The 24,837-nt window shown below is 41.4% G+C and overlaps 1 protein-coding gene across 2 annotated transcripts in view; it reads left to right on the plus strand.

Moving 5' to 3' along the window:
* Window positions 1-24,837, plus strand: part of KCNK10 (potassium two pore domain channel subfamily K member 10) — a 122,746-nt gene that overhangs the window by 62,004 nt on the left and 35,905 nt on the right. For both annotated transcript variants that reach the window (XM_037835258.1, XM_037835259.1), the window contains exons 3-4: window positions 11,256-11,373; window positions 22,595-22,755. In XM_037835258.1, coding sequence (XP_037691186.1) covers window positions 11,256-11,373; window positions 22,595-22,755 — 279 coding nt within the window. The remainder of the gene's footprint in view (window positions 1-11,255; window positions 11,374-22,594; window positions 22,756-24,837) is intronic.

A 24,837-nucleotide genomic window follows, 5' to 3' on the forward strand; every position in this document is an offset into this window, starting at 1 on the left:
TGGTTTTTATCCTAAGAGCACTGGGAGGCCACAGTTGTTCTTTAAGCAACAGTGCTGTGCCACTTTGGTCCCTCATTAAACCCAAAGGGTAGCAGTGGTAGTTATGAGCTTATTTTAAGTCATTCATTCATTCATTTATTCGTTCATTCAACCAACTAAAAATTTAGGGAGTGCCAACTATGGCACTCTAAAGGTTTTGCTCTGAACTGATTTATTCTCAGTGATGTCAAGACTCAACTCCAGCACCATTTCCTGCGGGAAGCCTTCCCGGACCCTGCAGATTGGGTGGTGGCCTGTTTGTGCTCCGTGGCCTCAAGCACTCACATTTGCCACTACCCTGATTGTCCTGTGTTGGGTGATTGCCGCTTTCCTGTTCTGTCTCCTTCCCATGACTGTGAGCTCTTTGAGGGAGAGGTTGCATCTTTTATTGCAATAGCCCTCATGCCTGGTGCAGTGGCAGGCCAGTAGAAGAGGCTTAAAGTCGAGAAATGAATGAATGGTGCTTCTTACACCTGTCTTGGAGACCAAGAGCCCTTCATTTAGAACCTTTACAGAACTTTTATGGGAATAGATGTCCTTTCTTTTCAGCCTGGTCATCAGTAATCTTAAATCACCTTTCTGCCTTCTTTATGCATGAGCAGATTCACTTGGTGTTTATAGCCTCCCAAAGCTGAATATATTTAGGAAGATAAGGATTTTTAGAAGTGGTCTATCGGATAGTCTGGCCTCTCCGATGCTGTTCATTCACCAGCCTGCAGAAATCCTTGATGTGATTTTGGAGTCAGAGCCAGATCAGCCTTCTCCCTTCCTGCCCTGGGCCAGTCCCCTCTTGCAAGCAGCCTTTTGTCCAGGAAGTTTAGGCAGCAGCCAAGGCAGCGGGTGATGTCCGGGGAGTGCACGTTTGGGATCTCTGTGCCAGAAGCCTCAGCTTGATGGGTTGAAGTGGCTCCTCCAGGATGTTGGCTGAAGTCAGCGGTGCTGCCCTTTGCCAGAGAAGCAGACACACAGAAGATTGCTCACCGTATGCAAGATCGGACCTGCAGCCCCCAGCCTGTCTCTGCAGGCCCCTGCTTCAATATTATTATTGTTTTTTATCCCTGGGGTTGGGAAGAAGATTAAAGCTTTTAAGCCACAAATTAAAGAGCTAGTGGAAATTGGCATGCCTCTGAAAATGAATTTGCAAATGAGAATTCAATGTTCCAAGAAAAAAAAAACCCATAAAAATAAAACAAAAGCCCAGAAATGAATGCTGCTGTGTCCACATTTATATACAAATGTGCATGTGTTTGCTCTTGTTTATAGTGTTTCTGTATATACTACGGAATAATGAGACTGATGGTGTGTGGCTCATAGAATTATTATCATTGCTTATAATTAAGTGTATTCATTTAGATAACTAATATTTACTGAATGCCTGCCATGAAGCAGGTGCAGTGTTAAGCTCCAGTGACTAAATAAAAAAGATGCAAGATGCCTATATTCTGTCCTCAAGGAACTTACAGTTTAGTATTAATTATGTCAACAGCTAACACTTACATAGTGCTTACTATGACCAGATGCTGCTCTGCATTTTTAATGTATGTTGAATCATTCGGTCTTCCTAGTGATCCTTTGAGGTAGGAATGGGAAATGGGAACAGAGGTTTTAAATAACTTGCCCAAGCTTACCCTCCCAGTGAGAGGAAAACTGGAATCTGAACACAGGATTCTGAAGACCATGACATTTTTTTTAAAAATTCAGTTTTATTGAGATATATTCACATGCCATACAGTCATCCATGGTATACAATCAACTGTTCACAGCACCATCATATAGTTGTGCATTCATCATTTCAATCTGTTTTTGAACATTTTCCTTACACCAGAAAGAATTAAAATACGAATAAAAAACAAAAGTAAAAAAGAACACCCAAATCTTCGCCCCATCCCACCCTATTTTTCATTTAGTTTTTGTCCCCATTTTTCTACTCATCCATCCATACACTGGATAAAGGGAGTGTGATCCACAAGGCTTTCACAATCATACTGTCACCCCTTGTAAGCTACAGAGTTACACAATTGTCTTCAAAAGTCAAGACTGCTGGGTTGCAGTTTGATAGTTTCAGGTATTTACTTCTAGCTATTCCAATACATTAAAACCTAAAAAGGGATATCTATATAGTGCAAAAGAATGCCCACCAGAGTGACCTCTCGACTCCATTTGAAATCTCTTAGCCACTGAAACTTTATTTTGTTTCATTTCTCATCCCCCTTTTGGTCAAGATGTTCTCAATCCCATGATGCCAGGTCCAGATTCATCCTTGGGACTCATATCCCGTGTTGCCAGGGAGATTTACACTCCTGGGAGTCGGGTCCCACGTAGTGGGGAGGGCAGTGAGTTCACCTGCTGAGTTGGCTTAGCTAGAGAGAGAGGGCCACAAAGAGGCACTCAGGGGGACACTCTTTGGCACAACTATAAGCAGGTTTAGCCTCTCCTTTGCAGTAACGAGCTTAATGTAAGGGCAAGTCCCGTGATAGAGGGCTCAGTATACCAAGCCATCAGTCCTCAATGTTTGTGAGAAGATCATCAACAATCCAGGTGAGGAAGTCCGACACTTGTGCATTTTCCCCCAGCTCCTCAGGAGGGCTCTGCATATATATTTTTATTCTCTGTCCAAATTACTTTGGGATGTCCAAAGACCATGATTTTAACCATGGTGCTCTACTCCCAAGTCAGGGAGGTTGACTTGACATGGATGGAGAGAGCCCAGTGTGATTGGTTCTAGAAGACAAGGAAACACTCAGGTTCCTTTGCAGGAGCGGGGATCTCTGACTCAAACTATGGAACTCCCGAGAGGACCTCCCTTCACCTGTGAGAAAGCTACACTAGTCCTCTAGAGGGGCATGGCTTGGCATCATAACATAAGGTGTTGGGGCTGGGTCAATATATTGTGTTTAAAACCCAATAAGGGAGCTTAACATTCAGGTCTGCAGCTAAGAGTAGCCTATCCACCTGTACTGAGAATGCATATTTTCCCATCCTTCTCAGTGGAAATGGGCAGAAGAGATGAAAAGCTTGCTGATTCAGATTAATTTTACAGAGTTAATGAGGGTTTACCCTTTTGTTTTTTCTAAAGTGAGGAACAGAAGTACAAATTCTTACTGCCCTACTTTGCCCTTTTTTAGGTGGAAGAAAGCGACATAACAGATGAGCATTAGAAAATGCTTGGCAAGCTGGTCAGAGAACTATTTGTGGGAGACAGGAGAAGGGAAGGGTTAAAAGAAAACTTTTAACCAGTCCTAGCTTGGCCACTTACTATCTACTATAACTTCTGTTTTCTGTTGTCTCACCTATAAAATGGGAATAATAATAGTGGCATCTATTATGAAAGAGTTTTTTGTGAGGAAGAAGATAAGAAAACAGTGCCTGGCACATTGCAAATGTTTAATATTGTTATGACAGAGTTTTTATCAGGAAGAAGATAAGAAAGCAGTGTTTGGCACACTGCAAATGCTGGATACTGTGATTATTTTGATGAATATTCTAGTATTTTCTTTGAAGTTTCTAACTGTCTCCCCTTCCTTGTCTGCCTCCTAATCAAACTGAGCTCATCAGAGAGATGGTAGGTGCTGACACATTCTCTAAGGGAACACAGGAAAGGAAATATTAATTTTGGGTTAATACTGAGCATTCAAGAGCAATAAGGAGCTCTAAGTGAATAGCTCCAACTCAGAACAAGACGGTAGAAGCATCTCTTTTTCATGATGTTTCATGATGTTTGCAATCATCTATTAAAATTCAATCACTCTTCAAAGCAGTGGGTAAGAAAAAAAACAGTAATCTTTCGTTTAGCTCACACAGCAATGAATTAGAATTCCCGTAGCTGCTTTTGTAGCCCAGTGCATGTGTGTGTGTGTGTGTGTGTGTAATTACAAAAATTGGGAGGAATGATGTCAGGTACAGAAATAGCAGGGTGAACATTTGACATTCTCCTCAGGACCAGGGTGATTTTTCAACATCACTTGGCAAATTTGTTATTCTGTCTGTAGAGGCTGGGTCTGAACTGAGAAGAAAGGGTGACAGTAAGTCTGAAAGTTTATAGATCTTGCCAGAGAATATATCCCTGCTTATTTAGTGGACCTGATGCTTCCTTTTGGTTTAAAATTTCCCTTTTTTTGTCCTTCCATGCAGTCGAAACAAGAGAGAAAATTAACTCTGCAGTGCAAAGCACAGTTTGGAAGGAAAAAGAGCTACCCCCAAATATGGTGTGGTCCCACTTAACAATATTTAGATAGATTAGGCACCAGTGTATACCCAAAGTGCTAATGAATTGAGCTCTAGAACATTTTTTCCCTGAAGAATTGACTAGTGGTAGCAAGGAGAGGAGTTTGTTGAAAACTACAGGTTATGGATGTGAGGTCCAGCTTGGGGACTCTCTCTTGTTCTCCAAGCAGATTCTCCAGTGTCCTGCCCATTCTACTGGTGGCCTGCACTTTAGGTTTGTAACCAGGCCACAGGGCTCTGATTAAAGCTGGCTGCTGGGGACCTGAGGAAAGGCTGTGTTTACACAGAACGGGATACTTTGAGCGGCGGAAGATAAACACCATCACACCACTCACTGCGGCTCTGGAGATGCCTCTCTCGTTGCCTTTTCATGGGTTGGCCAGGGTTTTGAGTGTGGGAAACTCTGTTGGTGGGAATCTCTGTTGTGGCATGGCAGTTAGGATGCCCCCTTGATCGTGGCTACCTTCCTCTTTGCTCCTTGAGGTGCCCAGCCTGGGTGCCGTCTTTCCTGCCCTCCCCAGGGGTGGGGTGCTGAGCCAAGGGCTCCCATCAACTTAGAGGGGGAGAAAGAACATCCAGGGTGGTGAGAAGCAGCCTTTCCAGCATTTCGGATGAGGATCTTCCAGTTAACAATTCTAATACCGTTCGCTTGCCAGCTTTGCTGTGTGCTAGATGTGTGACTGTGCCAAGGGACTTCCCTCTGCTCAGTCTCATGGGTCCTGTGGAGACAGTAGCCATGCCCACCTCACAGGCTATCATGAGGGCTGACAGAGGTAATCTAGGCACCACTAAGTGCTTGGACAGGATTCCTATTGTGAGAAATGACCAGGCACAATGCTGAAAAAATATCCTTGCAACAGCTCTGCAAGTCCCCCATTTTAAAGATGAGGAAACCGAGGCTCAGGTTGAACATTTGCTACTTTATCAGAGAACTTTCTCTGTCACAAGAGAAATATGTGAGGTGTTAATTCTCTACCTCTCTGGACTGAAGCAAAGTTGCCTTTGAACCAGCCACGGAAGGGCCTGGTTCCCTAGCACCTCTCGGATACCCTTCCACTGTTGTTTGAAATATTATGTCGTGGCTTTGCCCAAGGATGTTGAATTGGCCTTCCGCTTGCCCTGCCATTTTAATTTCCACTGCTGGAAACATTTACACGTGAAATAATAATGAAGCAGGAAAAATTTGAAAAGCAGTGGGGGCAAAGAAATTAATAAACTTCCACTTGTCACCTAAGGCCCTGCTGCCCCAAATGTGTGTGAGTACTGAGGGGGTGGGGAGAGGTTGCTACCCGGTCATTGGGGTTTTGAATCATTAGGGCCATTTCTGAGTGTGATGAGTGTGGCCTGCCCGTTGCCTTTCACTGGGTTCGTGGCTCTCCTTCTGTCCACCAATGGCCACAGGTGCGCTCCCTTTTAATACATTTATGAAGCCACTTCCTGCACCCCCCCCTCACTCCACCTCAGCCCCCCACCATATATCTATTTTGCAAATCCTTTTGCTGGCTGTGCCCTCCTGGGATGAAGAACGTGGTGGACACAGAGCCACTGTTGCTCCCTTAGAAGAAATCATTTCCCTTTGTCCCCGTGGTGTCAGCTCCTAGCAGGGTGACCATCTGAGCTGGTGTATGCCTGGCCTGTGGTCCCACCGTCATCAAGAGCCCCCTTTCGCTCTGCAAGTGCTTGGTTTAGACAGGAAATGAAATTGTGTCCACCCAGATGGCATCAATTGGCTGTATCCTTCAGATCGGCTGAGGCAAGCAGAGGACTTGTTGCTACTCCTTTGTTCATCTTTCTTTTGGGTGTCACATCAGCACACAGAAACAGATGATCTCGCCGGGAACACAGATCATGGGAGAAAAGCCACAGACAGTTAGTGGTCCCTGAAGGCTCATCAGTCGTCCCTGCTTAGTGCTAACACTCACGGCGGTTTCGTGCACTGTCCTGAACAGTGATTTATGCGGAGGGAGCTGGGGTGGGGAGGGGCTCTGGGGGGAAGGGCTGCTTCCCACCCTCCTCCTGCCCTCCTCTCTTCCCTCACTCAGCTCAGACCTGCCTGGCTTTGTGACAGGCCACAGCTTCTCTCTGCTGTTAGGTGGTCCTGATGCAGAGAGAGAGAGAGAAGGGAGGACTTGAGAAACAAACAGATTCTTCTAGATCGTGCTACTCTGCAAGTCAGCTCCCCCCTCCTATTTTTTTATTTTAATAAACAAATTATTATATTTCTTTTTGTTGTGTTACTTTGTTTTGTGTTTGTCTGACTTAAAAAGAAGTGAATTGCTTTCCACTTACACCTCTGGGAAGATCGTGTGTCTGAATTTATTACTTTGGTTTGTTTTTTACTGACTTTCACTTATGAATGGTTTACTGGGTTCTTGGGTGCATGTGGGAAATTCCAATTTAGAAGCTAAAGAGGGAATCCAAGAAGAGATTCAATTAAATTGTAAAGTAATGGCCTCTTATCTATGGTATCTTTTCCTAGAAGCTTGAAGTTTTCACAACACATATGGTATGGTACAATTTTTTTTTGTTTTTTGTTTGTTTTGATTTTTTTTTTTTTTTTTAGTCTTCATAAACCTTTCTGAACTTGATAAAGATTGAACTGGTAAATGAATAAACAATACTCATTGAGTCTGAGGTTGTGGCCCAAAATGATGCTGACATTGGTTGAACCTATGACCCATAAGTATCATACTGTGGCCTTTTAAGCTAAACTGTACATGCCAATTCATCATCTCCGTACTCAAACATTTCTAATGGACTGGCTTATCTTCACTTTCAAGGCCCGAATGCTGAGAAGAAACTTAAAAGCAATACATTTAATTTAAAAATGTTTTACTTGAGCTCAAACAATGAAGATCATTATAAAATACTTTTGAAAATTAACTGGTTAGAACCATGAACTCAATCGGAAATATTGTTATTGAATTAAAAATGATTCTATTAACTCAAGCGCTAACAGTTTATACTGCATTCTCTCTGTGTGTATCTAACGTGAGTTTGCTGATTCATTTTAACTCTGGTTGTGAGCTGGAGTCTTCCTGACCCTTAAGATGTCGATAGGTTCAAATCTCATTCCCGGGTCTGGGGGTCACAGACTTCCCGAGAGTGTGATGACATGTTGGAAGGCTTATTTTTCTCCTCCTCACTTCTGGTTCTAATTCCTGCTCTCCTTGAATGTGTTCAGTTCAGCAGTGGCCCCGCTGTGCCCACAAGGACTCTTATTCTTCATTTGCACAAAACTGCTGCCCTGAATCATTTGCTTATGTAGCCCCCTTTATAGAAGATTTGAGAGAGAGAGAGAGAGAGAGAGAGAGAGAGAGAGAGAGAGAGAGAGAGAGAGAGAGAGAGAGAGATTTACATCACAGACATGAAGCGAGTTAAAATTGAGTACTAGATAGACCCTGTTCTGAAACAGTCCTGGGCGCTGGGCATTGCTGCAGCTGAGCGTGAACCTCCCACCCTGTCAACTGACACTTCTTTCTCTCTTTTTCTTTCTGCTCTTCCTCCTTCTTCTGGCCTTTCTCTTTTCTCTGCTCTCTCCCTCGCAGGGTATAAAAGTAACTTTTTCCCCCATTTTATTTTTTTATGCAAAGCAATTAGGCTCTCTCCAGCTCCAACAGCCAAATGAAGTTTGGTGTCTCTGTTTGCATGTTCAAGGGAGTAGTCTAATTAGAAATTGGCTCTACAAGGTCCCTTCTGCCTAAATTCTTGAACAAAGGCAATATTCCTCCCTCATCTCTGTCTGGAGGTGAGGGTGGGGAGGAGGAGTGTGTCCTGGGACTTTATGTAGAAGAAGGCTGTAGGCTTCCCATCACACCAATAGCTTTCCCACTTCCTGGCTGTGTGACTTTGGGTGAGTATCTTCACCTGGGCCTGTTTCTTTCTGTATCTATAAAGTGGGGATAATGTTACCTTTCTTGCAAGCTATCTGTTATAGATTGATGTTCAAGTAGTAACTCCCAGTCCTGTGAATGTGAACTTATTTGCAAATTGGATCGTTCATTAAGATGAGACCAGGCTGGCTTAGAGTGGGCCTCAATCTAGTATGACTGCTGTCCCTGGAGGGAGAGGAAATTTGGACACAGACAGAAGGAGAGACAGAGACAGACAGAGACAGCCACGTGATGGAAGCAGGGATGGAGTTATGGCGCCCCAGGCTGTGGGAGAGGCCAGGGATGAGTTCTCCCCTTTAAGAGGAAGCCTGGAGGTGCTGGCACCTGGGTTTCAGACTTCTAGTCTCCAGAATCATGAGACAACAAATTTCTGATGTTTAAGCTAACTAGTCTGTGGTACTTTGTTACATCAGCAAACTAAGATAGTGTGGAAAGGATAATATGGAATAACCCTTGTAGAGCATCTGGCTAAATGTGTGCACTCCACAAATGTTAGTTTGTTTCTTCTTGCACCCCAAAAACTCTTTCTTTGAGAGTTACATATGTATACATGAAATGTTAATAAATTGCATAATTAAAAAAAAGAACCTTGAAAAGAATCCTACTTTGGATTTTTTTGATAAAACAAATAATCCTGGTTTGTCTTTCCTGCAAATCTGTATTTTTATAGACTGCTCAGGGTCTGCTTATGAAGTTTATCTGTAATTCTCAGCACTGTGTGACATGGTTGAACCAGAGCTTTTTTTGTAACTTCGTGGAAGTTACCAATATTAGGTATCGATGGTGTGATTTGAGACTGCCTAAGTGACTGAGGCCCAGAAATGTCTCTGAGTTATTATCTCCAGGTGGGCTCTTTGGAGCGGAATAGATTCTGAGGATGTAAACACTTTTTTAATTCTTAAAATTGGGTGGAGTGCAATACCAGTGGTCAATAAGGGGGAGGGGTTAAGGCATATGGGATGTTTGGGGTTTTCTTTTTTTCTTTTTATTTCTTTTTCTGGAGTAATGCAAATGTTCTAAAAATGATCATGGTGATAAATGCACAACTATGTGATGATACTGTGAACCAATGATTGATTCTATGGTGTGTGAATATATCTCAATTGATACGGTGAACCAATGGCTGTATACTTTGGATGGATTGTATGGTGTGTGAATATATCCCAATAAAATTACATTTAAAAAAAAAAAAAAAAACACTGGGTAGGTCTTCATGGTTTGGTGTGATGTCACTAACATAGCACAGAGAAAATGGGTATTTTACCAGCAGAAAGGACTTGCCATCTGTCTCTCCTCCAAGGCAGAGCAGAGTACAGCCCTGGATGAATGAGTGATCATTGTCAATTAGGCTGATTTAAACTGTTGGCAAAGACAGCTTGTACATACCCCATGAGGCTAGATTTTAAATTCTGGGATGCTGGGGTTTATGTTAGAAATAGTGGCCACCTACAGACTTGCATAATATTTCCTGTTCTTAGAGGCAGAAAGGAATAGACTAGGAACTTAAACAAAAATCTATCTTCTAAGGATCTGCCAAATCCAGCATGAAGCTGTTTTTATATGACTCATGAGCTAAGAATGGTTTTTACATTTTTAAAGGGCTCTTAAACAATGACAACAAAGAAAAATCTACACCAGGGACCATACATGGCCTGAAAGTTTTACTATTTGGTCCTTTATGGAAGAAGGTTGCCTATCTCTGGTCTAGATAATTTGGAATATCTCAGATTTGTAAAGGTAAAATTGGTTTGTAATGTAATCTCATTTGTGATAACCGCTCTCTGTTTTAACAAAGCTTCCCGAGTTTTATTTAGGATACATATAATCACATTTCCATATTTGATTGCACCTTGCTTTCTCAACATAGGGCTATTCCATCTTTGCCCAGGGAACAGCATCTCTATTTGTTGTTCTAGAAGAAGCTCCTATGTCTGTCACCTACTGTCTGAACCTGGACTAGTCACGTCCTCACCTGTGTTTGGAGAGTGGGTGTACAGAGCCTCTATGATAGTTTTCCCACCTTCCTCCTTAGCATACAAGAGGTTGGTAGGACCAGTTCACCAAGGGCAAGCCGAGGAGTTTTCATATTATCCTGCCCACGAAGAGGCCAGGGAAGGATTCTCAGCAGGGAAGTCTGATCAAAAGTTGGTTACTTATACACAGTGCAGAAGTAGGAGCCCAGGGAAGGGGGTGACTGTGGGGGCTACAATGCGTGGAGTGGGTTTCATGGAGAAAGCAGGGCTTGAATTGAACCCTGAAGGCTGGGCAAGGGTAGGGGATGGTGTAAGCAAAGTACAGTTTGGCGCTGAGCAGGAGGTTTTTAGAGTGGTGTCAGATGACCTTGGGTCACAGTGTGGCCAATTTATTGGGATTCTAATGCGTATGGAACTGCAAATCCAGTAGACATCGAGGAATCATTGTACTTCATTTTGAAAAAGACCAGCATGTTTGGGGAGGGGTGTAGTGAAATGACAGTCATGAAATTGGCCACTTTGGTGCTGGTTACTGAGCTCAGCCAGGCTACATGTACTATCTCACATAATCCCCTCAACAACTCTATGGGGGAAGGTGTTATTATCTCCAGTTTGCAAATGAGGACACTTGGGCTTAGAGAGGTTAAAATAACTTGCCCAAGCTAACAAAGATCAGAGCCAGGATGGTCTGACCCTAGTACCCAAGCTCGTGACTCCTGTATGATACTGCAAAAAAGCTCATTATAAAACATTTTAACAAAACAGAAAAGTATGAAAAAGACCCCCAGGAATGACTGCTTTTAGTGAAGATGCTTCTGGACATATTTCTTTGTATATGCATAGCAATGAATATGCATTTTATGTAACCTGGGCCATCCTGATTCTGCAATGTTTTATACAAATGGCAGCACACTATGGATTCTAGTTTTTTCCCACTTACAAAAAATTTTCTAATTTTAATAAAAGGGTGCATAACATTTCAGTTTATGACTGTACCCTCCTCCACTTAACCAGTTCTCTATAGATCACTGCAAGCTCTTGCGTGGGGAAATAATTTTTTGAAAGCTTTTCTTTTCTTTAAAATTTTTTGTTAACTGAGCCTCATGCTTTCTCACTTTCTTTGCAGCATGCCCTCGATGCTGACAATGCAGGAGTCAGTCCAATAGGAAACTCTTCCAACAACAGCAGTCACTGGGATCTTGGAAGTGCCTTTTTCTTTGCTGGAACAGTCATCACCACCATCGGTATCTATTTGCTCGCTATTATCTTCTCCTTTGCAGGCCGTCTTGAATAATGATGCTTAGTCAAAGTTTTGTCCTCATAGAACACATGGCAGTTTGAGGTTCAGAGGAGGCTTATGAAACATGGTCAAATTAATGCTGTACTAGTGGTGGCTTTCTTAAAAGGCAAAGCAGAACAATGACTCTCTTTTTCAGATGGATGGCCAGGGAGCCTTTAGTTTGAAAAGACCTAGTGAAAAGGTTAGAGTGAAAAATATATATTGGTTAGTTGAACTCGGATTGCTCCGTTGAGCTCAAATTCATCTTTAAAAAATTGTCTTTTTTATTAAAGTAGTGTGTGAAAGAATGAAAATATTCTGTAAGGCTTGTTATGAAAATCAGCAGTCTCTGCTCTTCTCCCCTTTTTCACCTCCCCAGAGGCAATTACTTTCATCTCCTTTGATTGATTATTTTGATATTCATCTCCATGTCTTTAAATATCACACTTGTTTTGCCGCTGCCTGAACTTCCAGTGTTAGGTATTATCTCTTGATTTCCCATTATGGAAGATGAAGTTAGCTCTCTTTCTTCTTCTCTGCCTCACTGCAGAAATGTTTTCTTCCCATCCTCCCATCTTCCCCATAGAGTTTGATTGACTCAAAATTAAACATTTGCCTTGTTTTGATGAGGTCAATGCTCTTCACAGCTGACCATCCACTGAACTATGATTACTTCTTTCCTGCACCAGTTTTTGTCTTATTTTTGTGTGTGTGTTTCTTCTGATGCTTGGAAAGATCTGTTATTTTTGTTTTGGGGGTTAATAATTTATACTTTAACATTTATGTTTATGTAATTTATGTATTATATAATTAAAATTATATAGTTATATACTATTATATATTTCATACATACAGCTGTATGTAATTGTATATATGATATATAATTATATTATATATTAAATTGTATATGTAATTATAATTGTAATAGTCACCTTTGTCTTCTAGTCTTTAAACACTATCTGTTAGTTTCCCATTATAAGTGATGACATCCTTTCTCCCTCTCCTTCTCCAACATACAATTTTACTCAACACACCTTTTAATGTTTACTTTTAAATTATTAAATATGCTTATGCTTCTACTATATGATTAGCCAACCTTAAGTGATGACTTTTGACCTTCAGTATTACATATAATGTAGTCAGGGAACTTAGCATCTCAGCTGCTTTCCTTCTCCTGCCTATTTTTGTCTGTTGTATCATTCTATAATATAAGAATATATAATTTACATCCTGGTTCTGTTACCCTAATTCTCATACTTGCTTTAGTCTTAGTTCTAGAGTTAAGTATTCTCGGTAGTCATTTTCAGTCCTTTGTTATGGTTTCCTTTGTCATCCTTTGTTCGACTGAAAGCAACGTCTGTTGCCTTAAGAATGGCTCAGGGGAACAGTATTCTCTGAGTTCTGGAACCTTCAAATTGTAGCCTTTAGTGTTGTAGGACAGTTTAACTGGAAATGCAAACCTCGAATCAGGTTTTCTTTCCTAAGGGTTTGTAGGTGTTGTTTCACTGTTCTGATGTTGGTGCTGCTATGGAAAAACCTGATGCCAACCTGACTTGTCCCCTTTTATAAATGACTTGATCTTTTTGCTAGGTTGCCCCAAAGATTATTTCTGTATCTTTCATCCAATAACACTACTAGGTTTTGTCCATTTTATTTCAGGAAAGTTTTTTTGAATATTGTCTGTAAACATTTCTCTGTCACATTTTTTTTTTTAATAGTTTGTAATAGGTGTATATTTTTTCCTACATACTCCTCTATCATTAACTTCTAGTTATAGTGTCATACATTTGTTCTAGTCATGAGAGAGATATCTAATATTTGTACAGTTAATCACGGACATTGTCTACCACAAGATTCACTGTTCTATACATTCCCATCTTTTAACCTCCAACATTCCTTCTGGTGACATACGAGACTCTGAGCTTACCCTTTCCACCATGTTCACGCACCATTCAGCACTGTTAGTTATTCTCATAATGTGCCATCATCACCTCTGTTCACTTCCACACGTTTAAGTTCACCCTAGTTGAACATTCTGCTCATAATAAGCAACCGCTCCCCATTCTTTAGCCTCGTTCTATATCCTGGTAACTTATATTTCATGTCTATGAGTTTACACATTATAACTAGTTCATATCAGTGAGACCCTGCAATATTTGTCCTTATGTGTCTGTCTTATCTCATTCAATATAGTGCCCTCAACCCATTTTTTAAAAGATGGCTTTGTTCACACATCATACATTCTGTCCTAAGTAAACAATTGATGGTTCCCTGTATAGTCACGTATTTATGTATTCACCACTATCCATATAAAGACATCTCCATTTCTTCCACAAAGGAGGAAGAGTCAAAGAAGGTAGAGACACAAAAGAAAAAAAAGAAAGAGAAAGAGAAAATGACAGCTAGGAAGCGACTAAAGGAAACATAGCATTAAACCAAAGTAGAATAAAGAGCCAGACAACATCACCAATGCCAAGAGTCCCATCCCCCTCCCCTATGTCCCCCCCCCATATGCATTTAGCTTTGGTATATTGCCTTTGTTACATTAAAGGAAGCATAATACAATGTTTCTGTTAATTATAGTCTCTAGTTTGCATTGATTGTATTTTTCTCCAGTGCCACCCTATTTTTAACACCTTGCAATGTTGACATTCATTTGTTCTCCCTCATGTAAAAACATATTTGTACCTTTTATCACAATTGTTGAGCACCCTAGGTTTCACTGAGTTATATAGTCCCAGTCTTTATCTTTCCTCTTTCTTTTTGGTGTCCCACATGCCCGTAACCTTCCTCTTTCAACCATACTCACAGTCATCTTTGTTCAGTGTACTTACATTGCTGTGCTACTATCTCCCAAAATTGTGTTCCAAACCTCTTTCTCCTGTCTTTTCTTTTCTGTCTGTAGTGCTCCCTTTAGTGTTTCCTGTAGAACAGGTATCTTGTTCACAAACTCTGTCATTGTCTGTTTGTCAGAGAATGTTTTAAGGTCTCCCTCATATTTGAAGGACAGTTTTGCCAGATATGGGATTCTTGGTTGGTGGTTTTTCTCTTTCAGTATCTTAAATATATCACCCCAATTCCTTCTTGCTTCCATGGCTTCTATTGAGAAATTCACACATAGTCTTATCAAGCTTCCTTTGTATGTGACAGATTGCTTTTCTCTTGCTCCTTTCAGGATTCTCTCTTTATCTTTGATGTTTGATAATCTGATTATTAAGTGTCTTGGTGTAGGCCTATTCAGATCTATTCTGTTTGGTAAATGCTGTGCTTCTTGGATCTGTAATTTTATGTCTTTCATAAGAGATGTGGAATTTTCAGTGATTATTTCCTTTATTATTGCTTCTGCCCATTTTCCCTTCTCTTCTCCTTTGGGGACACTCATGGCATGTACGTTTTGCATTTTGTGTTGTCATTCAATTCCCGGAGAGGTTGCTCATATTTTTCCATTCCTTTCTCTAACTGTTCTTTTGTGTGTAGGCTTTCAGGTGTCTTGTTCTCCATTTCTTGAGTGTTTTCTTCTGCCTATTGAGATCTGCTGTTACGTATTTACATTGTATTTTTCATCTCTTGTGTTGTGCCTTTCATTTCCATAGATTCTGCCAGTTGTTTTTTCAAACTTTCGATTTCTACTTTATGTACACCCAGTGTTTTCATTATACGCTTCATCTCTTCTGTCATGTCTTCCCTAAACTTGTTGAACTGATTTAGCATTTGTTGTTTCAATTCCTGTATCTCAGTTGAAGTGTAAGTTTGTTCCTTTGACTTGGCCATAACTTCATTTTTCTTAGTGTAGGTTGTAGTCTTCTGCTGTGTAGGCATCTGGTTTCCTTGGTTACCTCAGTCAGGTTTTCCAAGACCAGAATGGGCTCAGGTTTCAGAAGGAGGAAATAGTATCAGGTCTCCCTGAGGGTGTGTCTTAGAATATTGATATACCCTTTGAGGCCTCAAGCCACTGTGCTTTTCTGCCCAGCAGGTGGTGCCTGTCAGCCTGTCACTCAAGACTGGTGTAAGGAGGTGTGGCCTGTGGCTGTTTTCCCCCAGGCTCTGTGGTCTGGTTACAAATGGAAGGTGGGTAGTAGAGCTTGACACCACCTCTTTCCTCTTAGGGAAGATACACCCCCTGTGGAGATAGTATTTGCATTAGAATAGTCTCTCTGCCTGTGCCATCTCCACTCTTGTCTGGGTCAGAGCACTGGGAACTGAAAATGGCTGAGGATTTCTCTACTGAGCTGAAAAAGGGACAGAAAGCCCCCCTTCAGGGCCAGTCTGTGGCAATCCTCAGTTTCACTCATTGGCCAGAGACAGCACCTGGTCCTCTGGGCTCCCCCTCCCTCTCAGAGAGGTACTCCAGTTGTCACCAAAATCCTCCGTCTGCTTGTTGGGGATTCGTAGCTTGTATCGAGCAGTAAACATTTGTTAATTAAAACTTCAGTTGGAGCTGGGCTGAGGTATATTTGCTTGTTCAGGGAGTGCTGCTCTCTAGCATAGCAAGGCTTTGCAGTTTGGGCTGCCGTGGTGAGGAGGGTGGCTCTTGGTTTGGGTCTGCAGTTTTTACTTATAGATTTTATGCTGTGATCTTGGGCATTTCTCCCAATCCAGGTTGGTGTATGATGTGTGGGCAGTCACATTTGTCCCCAGCAGTTATTCCAGATTATATACTAGTTGTTGTTGGTTATTTATTAGTTGTTCCAGGGAGACTAACTAGCTTCCACTCCTCACTATGCTGCCATCTTCTTCCTACTCTTGTGTCATATAGTTTTGGTTTTCTTCTTTGTGGATTCCATCTTTGTATATGTGCCTGTCCTTAGGACTATCATTTTTTCTCTCTATCCCTTTATAACTCTTAAATTTTATTTTTTCAGTTTGTTAATTTTATTTTCTTTGTGTCTTTTATGTTTTCCACAGTGCCTTTCTCCCTTATTTTCCTTCCAATTTTGTTTTTATTTTTTCTTATCATTTGGGTATGCTTTTCAAACTATTTCTTTCCTGAATTCGTTAGCTCACGTTTCATCTCTACTTGTTATCTGCCCTTTTTTCCCTGATTGATTGCATCTCTGCTTTGTGGTTTCCAGTAAGACTGAGGTGATTTGCTTCATATGATGTTACACTTTATAACTGGTTTGGGCAACATTTTCCCACTGAGTGTCTTACAGCTATTTGGAAGTTTTATTGCTCTTTTCATATTTTTCTTCTGGCTGCTTTCAATTTATGTGGGGCAGCTTGTTTTTAATACTTAACCTTGAAAAAACGGAATATTCCTGGACAAACTCATCTACCTGCTGAATGGTCCAGTGTGGTGGGGGAGAGGAGAGCATGGAGAAGCCAGAGTAACATTCCAGATTGCGCATCGCAGGACTCTCTTCTTTCCTGTTGCTAAAGAGATGGTGCTTCCTGCAAATACGATCCATCCAGGTTATTCTTTGTATAGTCCTGCCTTGCCTGTTTTTCTGAACCAGATCAGGTTGAGGAGGGCTTCTGCTGCCTCTTCGTCCTTTATTTTCCACACTCAATGAACAAATAGGATCTCTCTTTGGAAGGTCAAGATGATCCTTTTACCTTCATAACTGGATTTTTGCTGGCACTTTCTGAGATCTGCCTCTGAGGGAGTCTCTCATCATTCTCTGTGTTTCGTTGTATTTTATCCCATTTGGCGTCTGCCCCATCTCAGCTTCTTTGGACAGTCCTCACACATTTGTTGGCATCTATAGATTATATCCATGTTTCAGCTCAGCTGAAAATGAGTTTGAAGGTTTTCTGCTCCCATACAGTGGTGGAGTAGCACTGCAAAAGCAATTCTCATTCAGATGAGGGAAGGATGGGAGCCACGTGGCAGTTACTGGTACCTAGCAGTGATGGATGGGCACTGAGAGGCCCCTTGGCTCTCACAGAGGGGGCAGTCCATCCTTATATCACATTTATGCTCTGGGAGGAGGGCCCTTGTGTAGTGCTCTCTGAGGCCCAGCCATGCCTTCCAGATAGTTCTTCCTTGTCCCTTATCCTTCATGACCACGTCTTTAGTGGATGTTGGAGACTATGTCTTCTTTGGGAAGATGCATAGCTTTTACAGTTAACTTCCTATTGGCCTGTGTTTAGGGACTAAGGTTGTTTTATAGGCACTGGGTTTTGTTTTTAGCTTCTGATCTAGCCTTCAGCACCTGTGTTGTTTCTACATTGGTGAAATCAAGAAAGTTATGTGCTTCAAGAAAATTTGGGATGAAAGAGAATTGTCATTCCTACTTAGAAAGCCTCCTAATCTAATCATTTAGCATACTAGGCTCACACTTACAAATCTGCAGTTATATTAACAGCAGTTATCACAAATATTAGCAATATGCATTGAATACATGACTGGGACCTAGAAGCCTTTTCTGACACTCCAGATCTGGTGAGGTCAAATTAGAACACAGTCTCGCAGCACCCAGCAAGGGAAGCAGGGTGGTCTGGCACCATTTGCTGTCAGGGCAAAAAGGGTTGTAAATCTCAACAGCACCTGAAGGCAACACTGTAGCCGATTGGAGAAGACCAATGTCAGGCTAAATTTTGTTTCATGGTCTGTTTATTAAAATGGAAAAATGTGTCATGCATTTGAGGAGGCTGGTCCCTGAGTCACACTGATGGGGCATAGGATGGAGACTTTGCCAAAATCAGAAGGAGGGTGAATGTGGAACGAGCAATTACTACAAAATAAGCATACAAACAAAAACAGCAAAATTAAAGCCCACCCTAAACCACAAGTGAACTTCAGTATCATGATGCACTGGATTGGATGCTTAACTCATGGCTTTGGAAATAGCATTGTGGTTAACATTTACTGAGTGCTTTCTAGGTGCCAGGCACTGTGCAAAGTGCTCCACATGCATTATCTCATTTAATTACCACATTAACCACATGGGTAGGTACTATTATTATCCTCATTTTACTAATGAGATGACTGAGGCCCAGAGACATTAAGTAACCTGCCCCAGTAGTCACACTTACTAAGCAATAGAGCCTAGCTTTGTTTACCAGGACTGGCTGCGTAATTTGTGGGGCCCAGTGCACAATGAAAATGCAATCCTTTTAAAAAATTATTAAAAGTGTAAAAATGATGACAACAGAACATTAAACCAAGTGCGGTCCCTTCTAATTGTTGCATGGGTTGCACACCCATAAAGCCAGCCCTGCATACACAGACCATCTGGTTCTGGAACACACTCTAAACCAAGCAATCAGGGCATAGTTTGGCAAAGATTTAACTGTGACACATAAATAGCAAATGCAAGCCTTGTATGTGTGCTACTTAGGTATGAGTCTTCTGACCTCCAGCTTTCTCTTCACAAAGAGCTTGGGACTGTTTTCTAGCCAGGTGTGAACAGAGCTAAGCCCCACCTTGTTCTTGGTCATTCCTGATAGCCTCTCCTTTGTTTCTGTGATTATCCTTGCTGGGCTGATCGTCTTCTGCTGAAAGAAAAGTCATCAGAAGCCAGTTGGCAGCCAGAGCCTCTTGGACTCATTTTGCTTTACTCACATTCATTTCTAATGTTCCAGGATTGTTCTACCTGAAGGAAAGCCTCCATTGCCACCTTCTCATTTCCCTAACCTCTCTTGCTCCTCAGCTGCACCCACAACCCAAATCTAGCCATGGGCCCACCCAAGTGATTGAGCAACCCAGGCTGAGATGCAGACATTTTGTACCTTGTCCTGGTGCTGTGGGAGAGCAGAGGAATTTCCAGAGGGATTTTCTTTTTTTCTGTTTTCTTCCAGGGTTTAGTTTTCTTGGAAATATATTGCTCAGAAATCAGAAATGATTTCTTCCCACAGAAACCCACAGGGCAAGATGATAATTGCTAATACTTTTTAACTGCTTACCCTGCATCACGCTTCACATGTATTAACTCACTTAATCTCATTTTAATTAGTAGGTAGGTACTAGTAATAGCCCACCTTTCATATGAGTAAAACAAAGCAGAGAGGTTAGGTAATTTGCCCAAGGTCTTTGAGCTAGCTAGTAAGAAGATGAGTTAGAACAGGAATCTGTAGTTTCTAGTTAAAACCCTAAATACAACAATTACACCTTACTTCAAAGTCCTACCAGGCCTTCTGGAACGATGGGCAGGGCAGCCTAATAACTAGCATTAAAAATCCAGGAATGTGACCTTCTCACTGCCTCAAAGTGTAAGTTCTGGAATGTTCCCAGAGAGAAAGTTGAGGGTCACACTTATGTTGCTTTATGTAGTTCAACAGAGGCAGGGGACACAGAGTGAGAACCGAGACTGAGGAGTACATTCACATGTGTGCACAGACACACAAACATACTAACACACTGTTCTGGTTTGCTAATGCTGCCTGAATGCAGAACACCAGAGATGGATTGGCTTTTATAAAGAGGGTTTATTTGGTTACAAAGTTACAGTCCTTAAGGCCATAAAGTGTCCAAGGTAAGTCATCAAAAATCGGGTACCTTCCTGGAGGATGGCCAATGGCATCTGGAAAACCTCTGTTAGCCTGGGTCTGCTTCAGTGGCCATCTTCAAAATGTCTAAGTTGCAGCTCCTCTCTCAGCTCCTGTGCATTTTTCAAAGTGCCCCTCTTGGCTGTAGCTCCTCTTCAAAATGTCACTCTCAGTTGCTCTTCAAAATGTCACTCACAGCTGCACTGAGTTCCTTCTGTTTGTCAGCTCATTTGTATGGCTCCAGTGATTTAATTTAGACCCATCCTGAATGGGTGGGGTGACACCTCCCTGGAAATTATCCAATCAAAGTCATCACCCACAGTTTGGTGGGTCATCTCTCCATGGAAACATTCAATCAAAAGGTCACACCCTAAACAAAAAGATTGATCAATCTGCCTCACAAGATTGCATCAAAGATAATGGTGTTTTGGGGGCCACAATACATTCAAACTGGCTCACACACATATGCACACACACCAAGTGTAGCCTTTCTCAAGCATGGGGATTACTTAATATCTGCTATGAGTTGAGTTACCAAAGAAAGATGGCCTTAAATATATCTAAAGACTTACTTAAATAATATTCCATCACTAGTGCCCTTAACAAAGAACTTTGCTTTAATTTTGTCTTAGTGTTCTAGTCTGTAAAACTCTGAACTAATAAGGAGCCAGTTATAATTATAATAATAATACTTTGCATTGGTATAGAACTTTACAGTTCACTGATGTTCACATTTTCCAGAATCCCTCCATGAACACTAGTTTTTGGAGAGGTTCGGTGGGTCTAAGGACAGCCAGGTAGCAGAAGGTGAAAAAGCCCTCACCTTTTCCCTTCTCACTTGATATCGTTGGATGGCACTGGAGATGTTCCATCAGCACGGAACCTTACCTAGGAGGTGGGGCAGGTCCTCTCTGAAAGCTGGAGGAAGGGTGTGCAGTGCTTGTCAGGACTGATAAGATGCCTATTCATCTTGATCAAAGCCTCAATTTGTTTGCCTGTATCTGTGATCTGTTTCTTTCTGAGACAATCAGACTAAAAAAAACAACTATATTCCCTGACAATTGATCAGGCAATTACAAGACAGTCAAGCAAGAATCTTAAATATTTCCACAAGTTATTAGTATGTTTCCATGAGTCACCATAAACCTGCATGACGTGAAGTGGTATAGGCCCATTTATTTCCTCTTCAATAGAGCTATGCTAATGTAAATTGGGTTATTCTAGACAGGAAGCCTTAGAAAAATGCTTTTGTCCAAATTCTTGAAAGCATCGGAACAAAGTTCCGAGAGCTCTTTTTGCACAATTAAATTAGAATGATGGTGAGTAAAAGAAGTGCAAGATTAGGAAGGCACTCATTTAAGAAATGGAAACTGTAATTTAGATAATTTATGATAAGAGGTTTGAATGGTTGTGAAAAGGAAAAGAGTCAGGTGACTCATCCCCAAAGACAGGAAGCAAACTGAGTTTTCCAGGCCCAAAGGAGGATGACTGATGGATAATAATCAACTTTATTCTTTACTGTGCTTTACTGTTCTTTACTGTGGAACATTATTCTTTTCTCATGCTGATAACCATGAGCCCAAAGACTCACCCATTGCATGGATTCAGAAACAGGCCCTATGTGAGTTCCTAATTTGGGAAAACAGTTGGGTGACTCTCTAGACACTAGTTAGCATAAAATTCTAATATTAATTGACATGGTAATGAATAACAATTAATTTAGACTCTAATCTCTCTATAAAGTATATTAATGCTCTAAGTCTTTTTCCTCCAGTAATACTTCCTTAGCTCATCCTTATAGAGTAGAACTTACTTTAGTAGACTGATTTTGGGAGATGAGCCTAATACTCACTATGCATAAGTTACTTACATAATTACAACACTCTTAAGAATGCAGGTGTCGGTGCTTTCAAAGCACTCTTCGAAATACATATTAATAGGCCTGACTATGAAAGAATTCTCTTGTATTCAAACATCCATTTCCTTAGTAAACATTTACTAGGCACCCATTATGATCTGTGCATGAGGTGAGTGGGAGGAGAGGCAGGGCTCAAAGGTGACGTGAAGCTCCCAGTTCAGAGAGAAAAAGAGCCAGGCAGAGCTAAACTTCACTGTCAGTGGGGAAAAGAGGCACTGTTTTCTCTCTTTCACTCCTTAGTGCTTTCAGGACTCCCAGGTGTGGGCGCTGTGATTCACAGGTCCTTTCTGAATTCACATGTCCTCCTCAAGGCAGAGCAGCCATTGTCCTAGGAAGGCACATGTTGAAGACAACCACAACCTGTCTTCAGGTGGAGGAGTTGCCCACGGGATAGGGCTATGAAGGGGAAGTTCTTTCACATCAAAGAAAGACAGTGGTGGATCCATCTCAGATGTGCTTCAGGTTTCTCTAAACCAGACATGTCCATTTGAGTCCATGAAATTTGGTGCTTCTGAAGAGGTTGGTTCCATTTTCTATCAGAAATGCAGTTCTAGGTGGCCACAAATTTCCTAAAATATAATCTAACTAAATATATAAATAACCAGGAGACCTGAATCTCCTTGAATCTATTTACAAGGAGAGAAGCAAAAGAAGCCATGGAAGGATGTTCTAAATTCTATAGAGCCTTTGAAATGAAGTTCTATTCCCTAAGACTCATGAAGTGGAGGGGAGAGTAGAAACTTTTAAAAAAGGGAAGTCTATGGATTCTTTGGTTCAATTCAATAAACTTTCTGCCATCTCACCACTTTCCCTTTCTCTTTTTAATATTTCTTACCAGGGTATGGGAATATTGCTCCAAGCACTGAAGGAGGCAAAATTTTTTGTATTTTATATGCCATCTTTGGAATTCCACTTTTTGGTTTCTTACTGGCTGGAATTGGAGACCAACTTGGAACCATCTTTGGGAAAAGCATTACAAGAGTGGAGAAAGTCTTTCGAGTGAGTACTGCATCTGTGATCCAATTGACTTTAGCCTGTCGGGATCCAGAGGGAATTATCAGGATTGTTATATACTTTTAATGGAATAGCTTAATGACATGATCATATTTTCTGTTTTGGCCAGTAGCAGTCAGAGGTTCTATGCCCAAATCCCCTTATCTTGAGTAGTTTCCTACTTTAGAGTGATATTTCTGGAATCAAAATACATGAGAGTAAAGTATGGATTTGCCAACACACATTTTCTGAAGAGATGAGGCATACTCACTTTTTCCTTGAAGATGGAAGACGGGTTTCTTAGTGCATTTGCAATAGAGAGCTGTATATCCATTTTATTATTGGAACTTTTTGACTCCATTTTATTCCAAAACACAATGTCTTCAGGTAATCCCTGCTTCTGAGACCTCTTGGGAAAGCCTGCTTCTCCTTGCACTGTTCCGTGCTTTGCACCGGTCTCTTCCTGGCCCTTCCTGCTCCTTCCTCTCGCTGATGAGTGCTCCTTCAGTCATAATACATCAGTATGCTATTTCATACTAAGATGTTGATGATTGCTATTGGATTAGTAGGTTTTTCCTCTGGGGTATACTCACCGTTAAGCACAGGGTAAAAATCTCAACTTGGATTTACTTACTAAAGATGGCATTTTGGCACCAGTGACAGGCATGGGGAGTAGATGCAATTGGACTTGAGTTCCTAATGCCCTTTAACTCACACCCATTCGTATGATTTAACAGGACCCTTGTTTTGCTTAAGTGTAAGATCATTTCTGTTCTCTTTCTCTTTGTTGACCTAATTCTTAAGTCTTTCAAACCTTCTTCAGGAATTTCTTTCTGTGATAACTTAATATTTAAAAATGACATTTTGAGATCTTTTCCAGAATCTAGCAATGTTGGGCAAAGATAGATTGGCAATAAGCACTAAAGTTGCACTTTTTCCCTCTGAGACAAGAACTCTTAAGTTTGCAGTCAAAGGCTATCTGTCTCTAAAACTGTGGCTTATGTTTGTCTCCAGAGGAAGAGAGCAAGGGAGCTCACTAAACGAACAGCTCCAGAGGGCTTATTACGCTGACATGCTCAGTGACCCTGGCCACGCTGCCTTAGTTTACTTATCAGGTAAAGGGGATAGAATTTGAATCTATTTTATTTCGGTGATGATTATATGAAATAATATATGGAAAAGAGTTTGGCAAAGGGCCAGGCCCATAGAGTTCAGAGCTGCTGAAGTGTTTGTCTGCTGAGAGAAGCTCTCGTTGGCAGGCTTACCGCCCATTCAGGTTTTGCTGGAGACCTTAGTGGCATGACGTTTTTCTGGAATGTTCCACACCTTCACTCCATAAGTGCTGGCTGGCCAGCTGACCTCATTAGAGAGCTCACCTGGGCTCCACAGTGGTCACCATGGAAACCGTCAGTGCTCAGCACTTCTGCTTCTCAGATGTCGAGGTCCTCCTAATCCAGAGATGGCAACTCTGTCTCCAAGAGTCATTTCAAAGAGGTGCCCTCTTAGCCATCAAGTGACAGTGTTGGAGAAAAACAAATTTGGCAATTGAACGCTGGAAAAACAAGATTCAAATGGAGAAATGACTGATCTGGCACATTTAATTTTTATATAGCTTTTCTAGATGTTGGTTCCCTTATTTGTAGAAAGGATTGGACTAAATGTTTTTGAAATCTTCTGTTAGCTAAATGTTTTTAGTTACTGTATCCTAAATGAGGGAAGAGGTTGCAATCAGTTTGACTCCATCTGCCGTCAAATGCGGGGGCCTTCGTTGATGAAGTTTTTCCTTCTCCATAAAGCTGCCTCTCAAATGGGTCATTCATCTCACTCCAAGACAGAGCCTTAAAATCTCACATTTTGTTTTTATGCTGAATGGCCCACTCAGTTCTTTTCAGTGCTATCAAAAACTAGGAATCTTTTAGGAAGGCGAGACAGCCTCATTACCAAATTGGCATCACACACTCACACACTGTATTCATTTGCAGAACATTGGAGGGTACTATTGGAAGGCACAGCTTAGCTCTAGGAGGAATATAAATGCACTTCCAGAATATGCAAAAAACCCAGACCACAGCACTTTGCTTGCCATGT

The sequence above is a fragment of the Choloepus didactylus genome, chromosome 4 (genome assembly GCF_015220235.1).
Source record: "Choloepus didactylus isolate mChoDid1 chromosome 4, mChoDid1.pri, whole genome shotgun sequence".
NCBI lineage: Eukaryota > Metazoa > Chordata > Mammalia > Pilosa > Megalonychidae > Choloepus > Choloepus didactylus.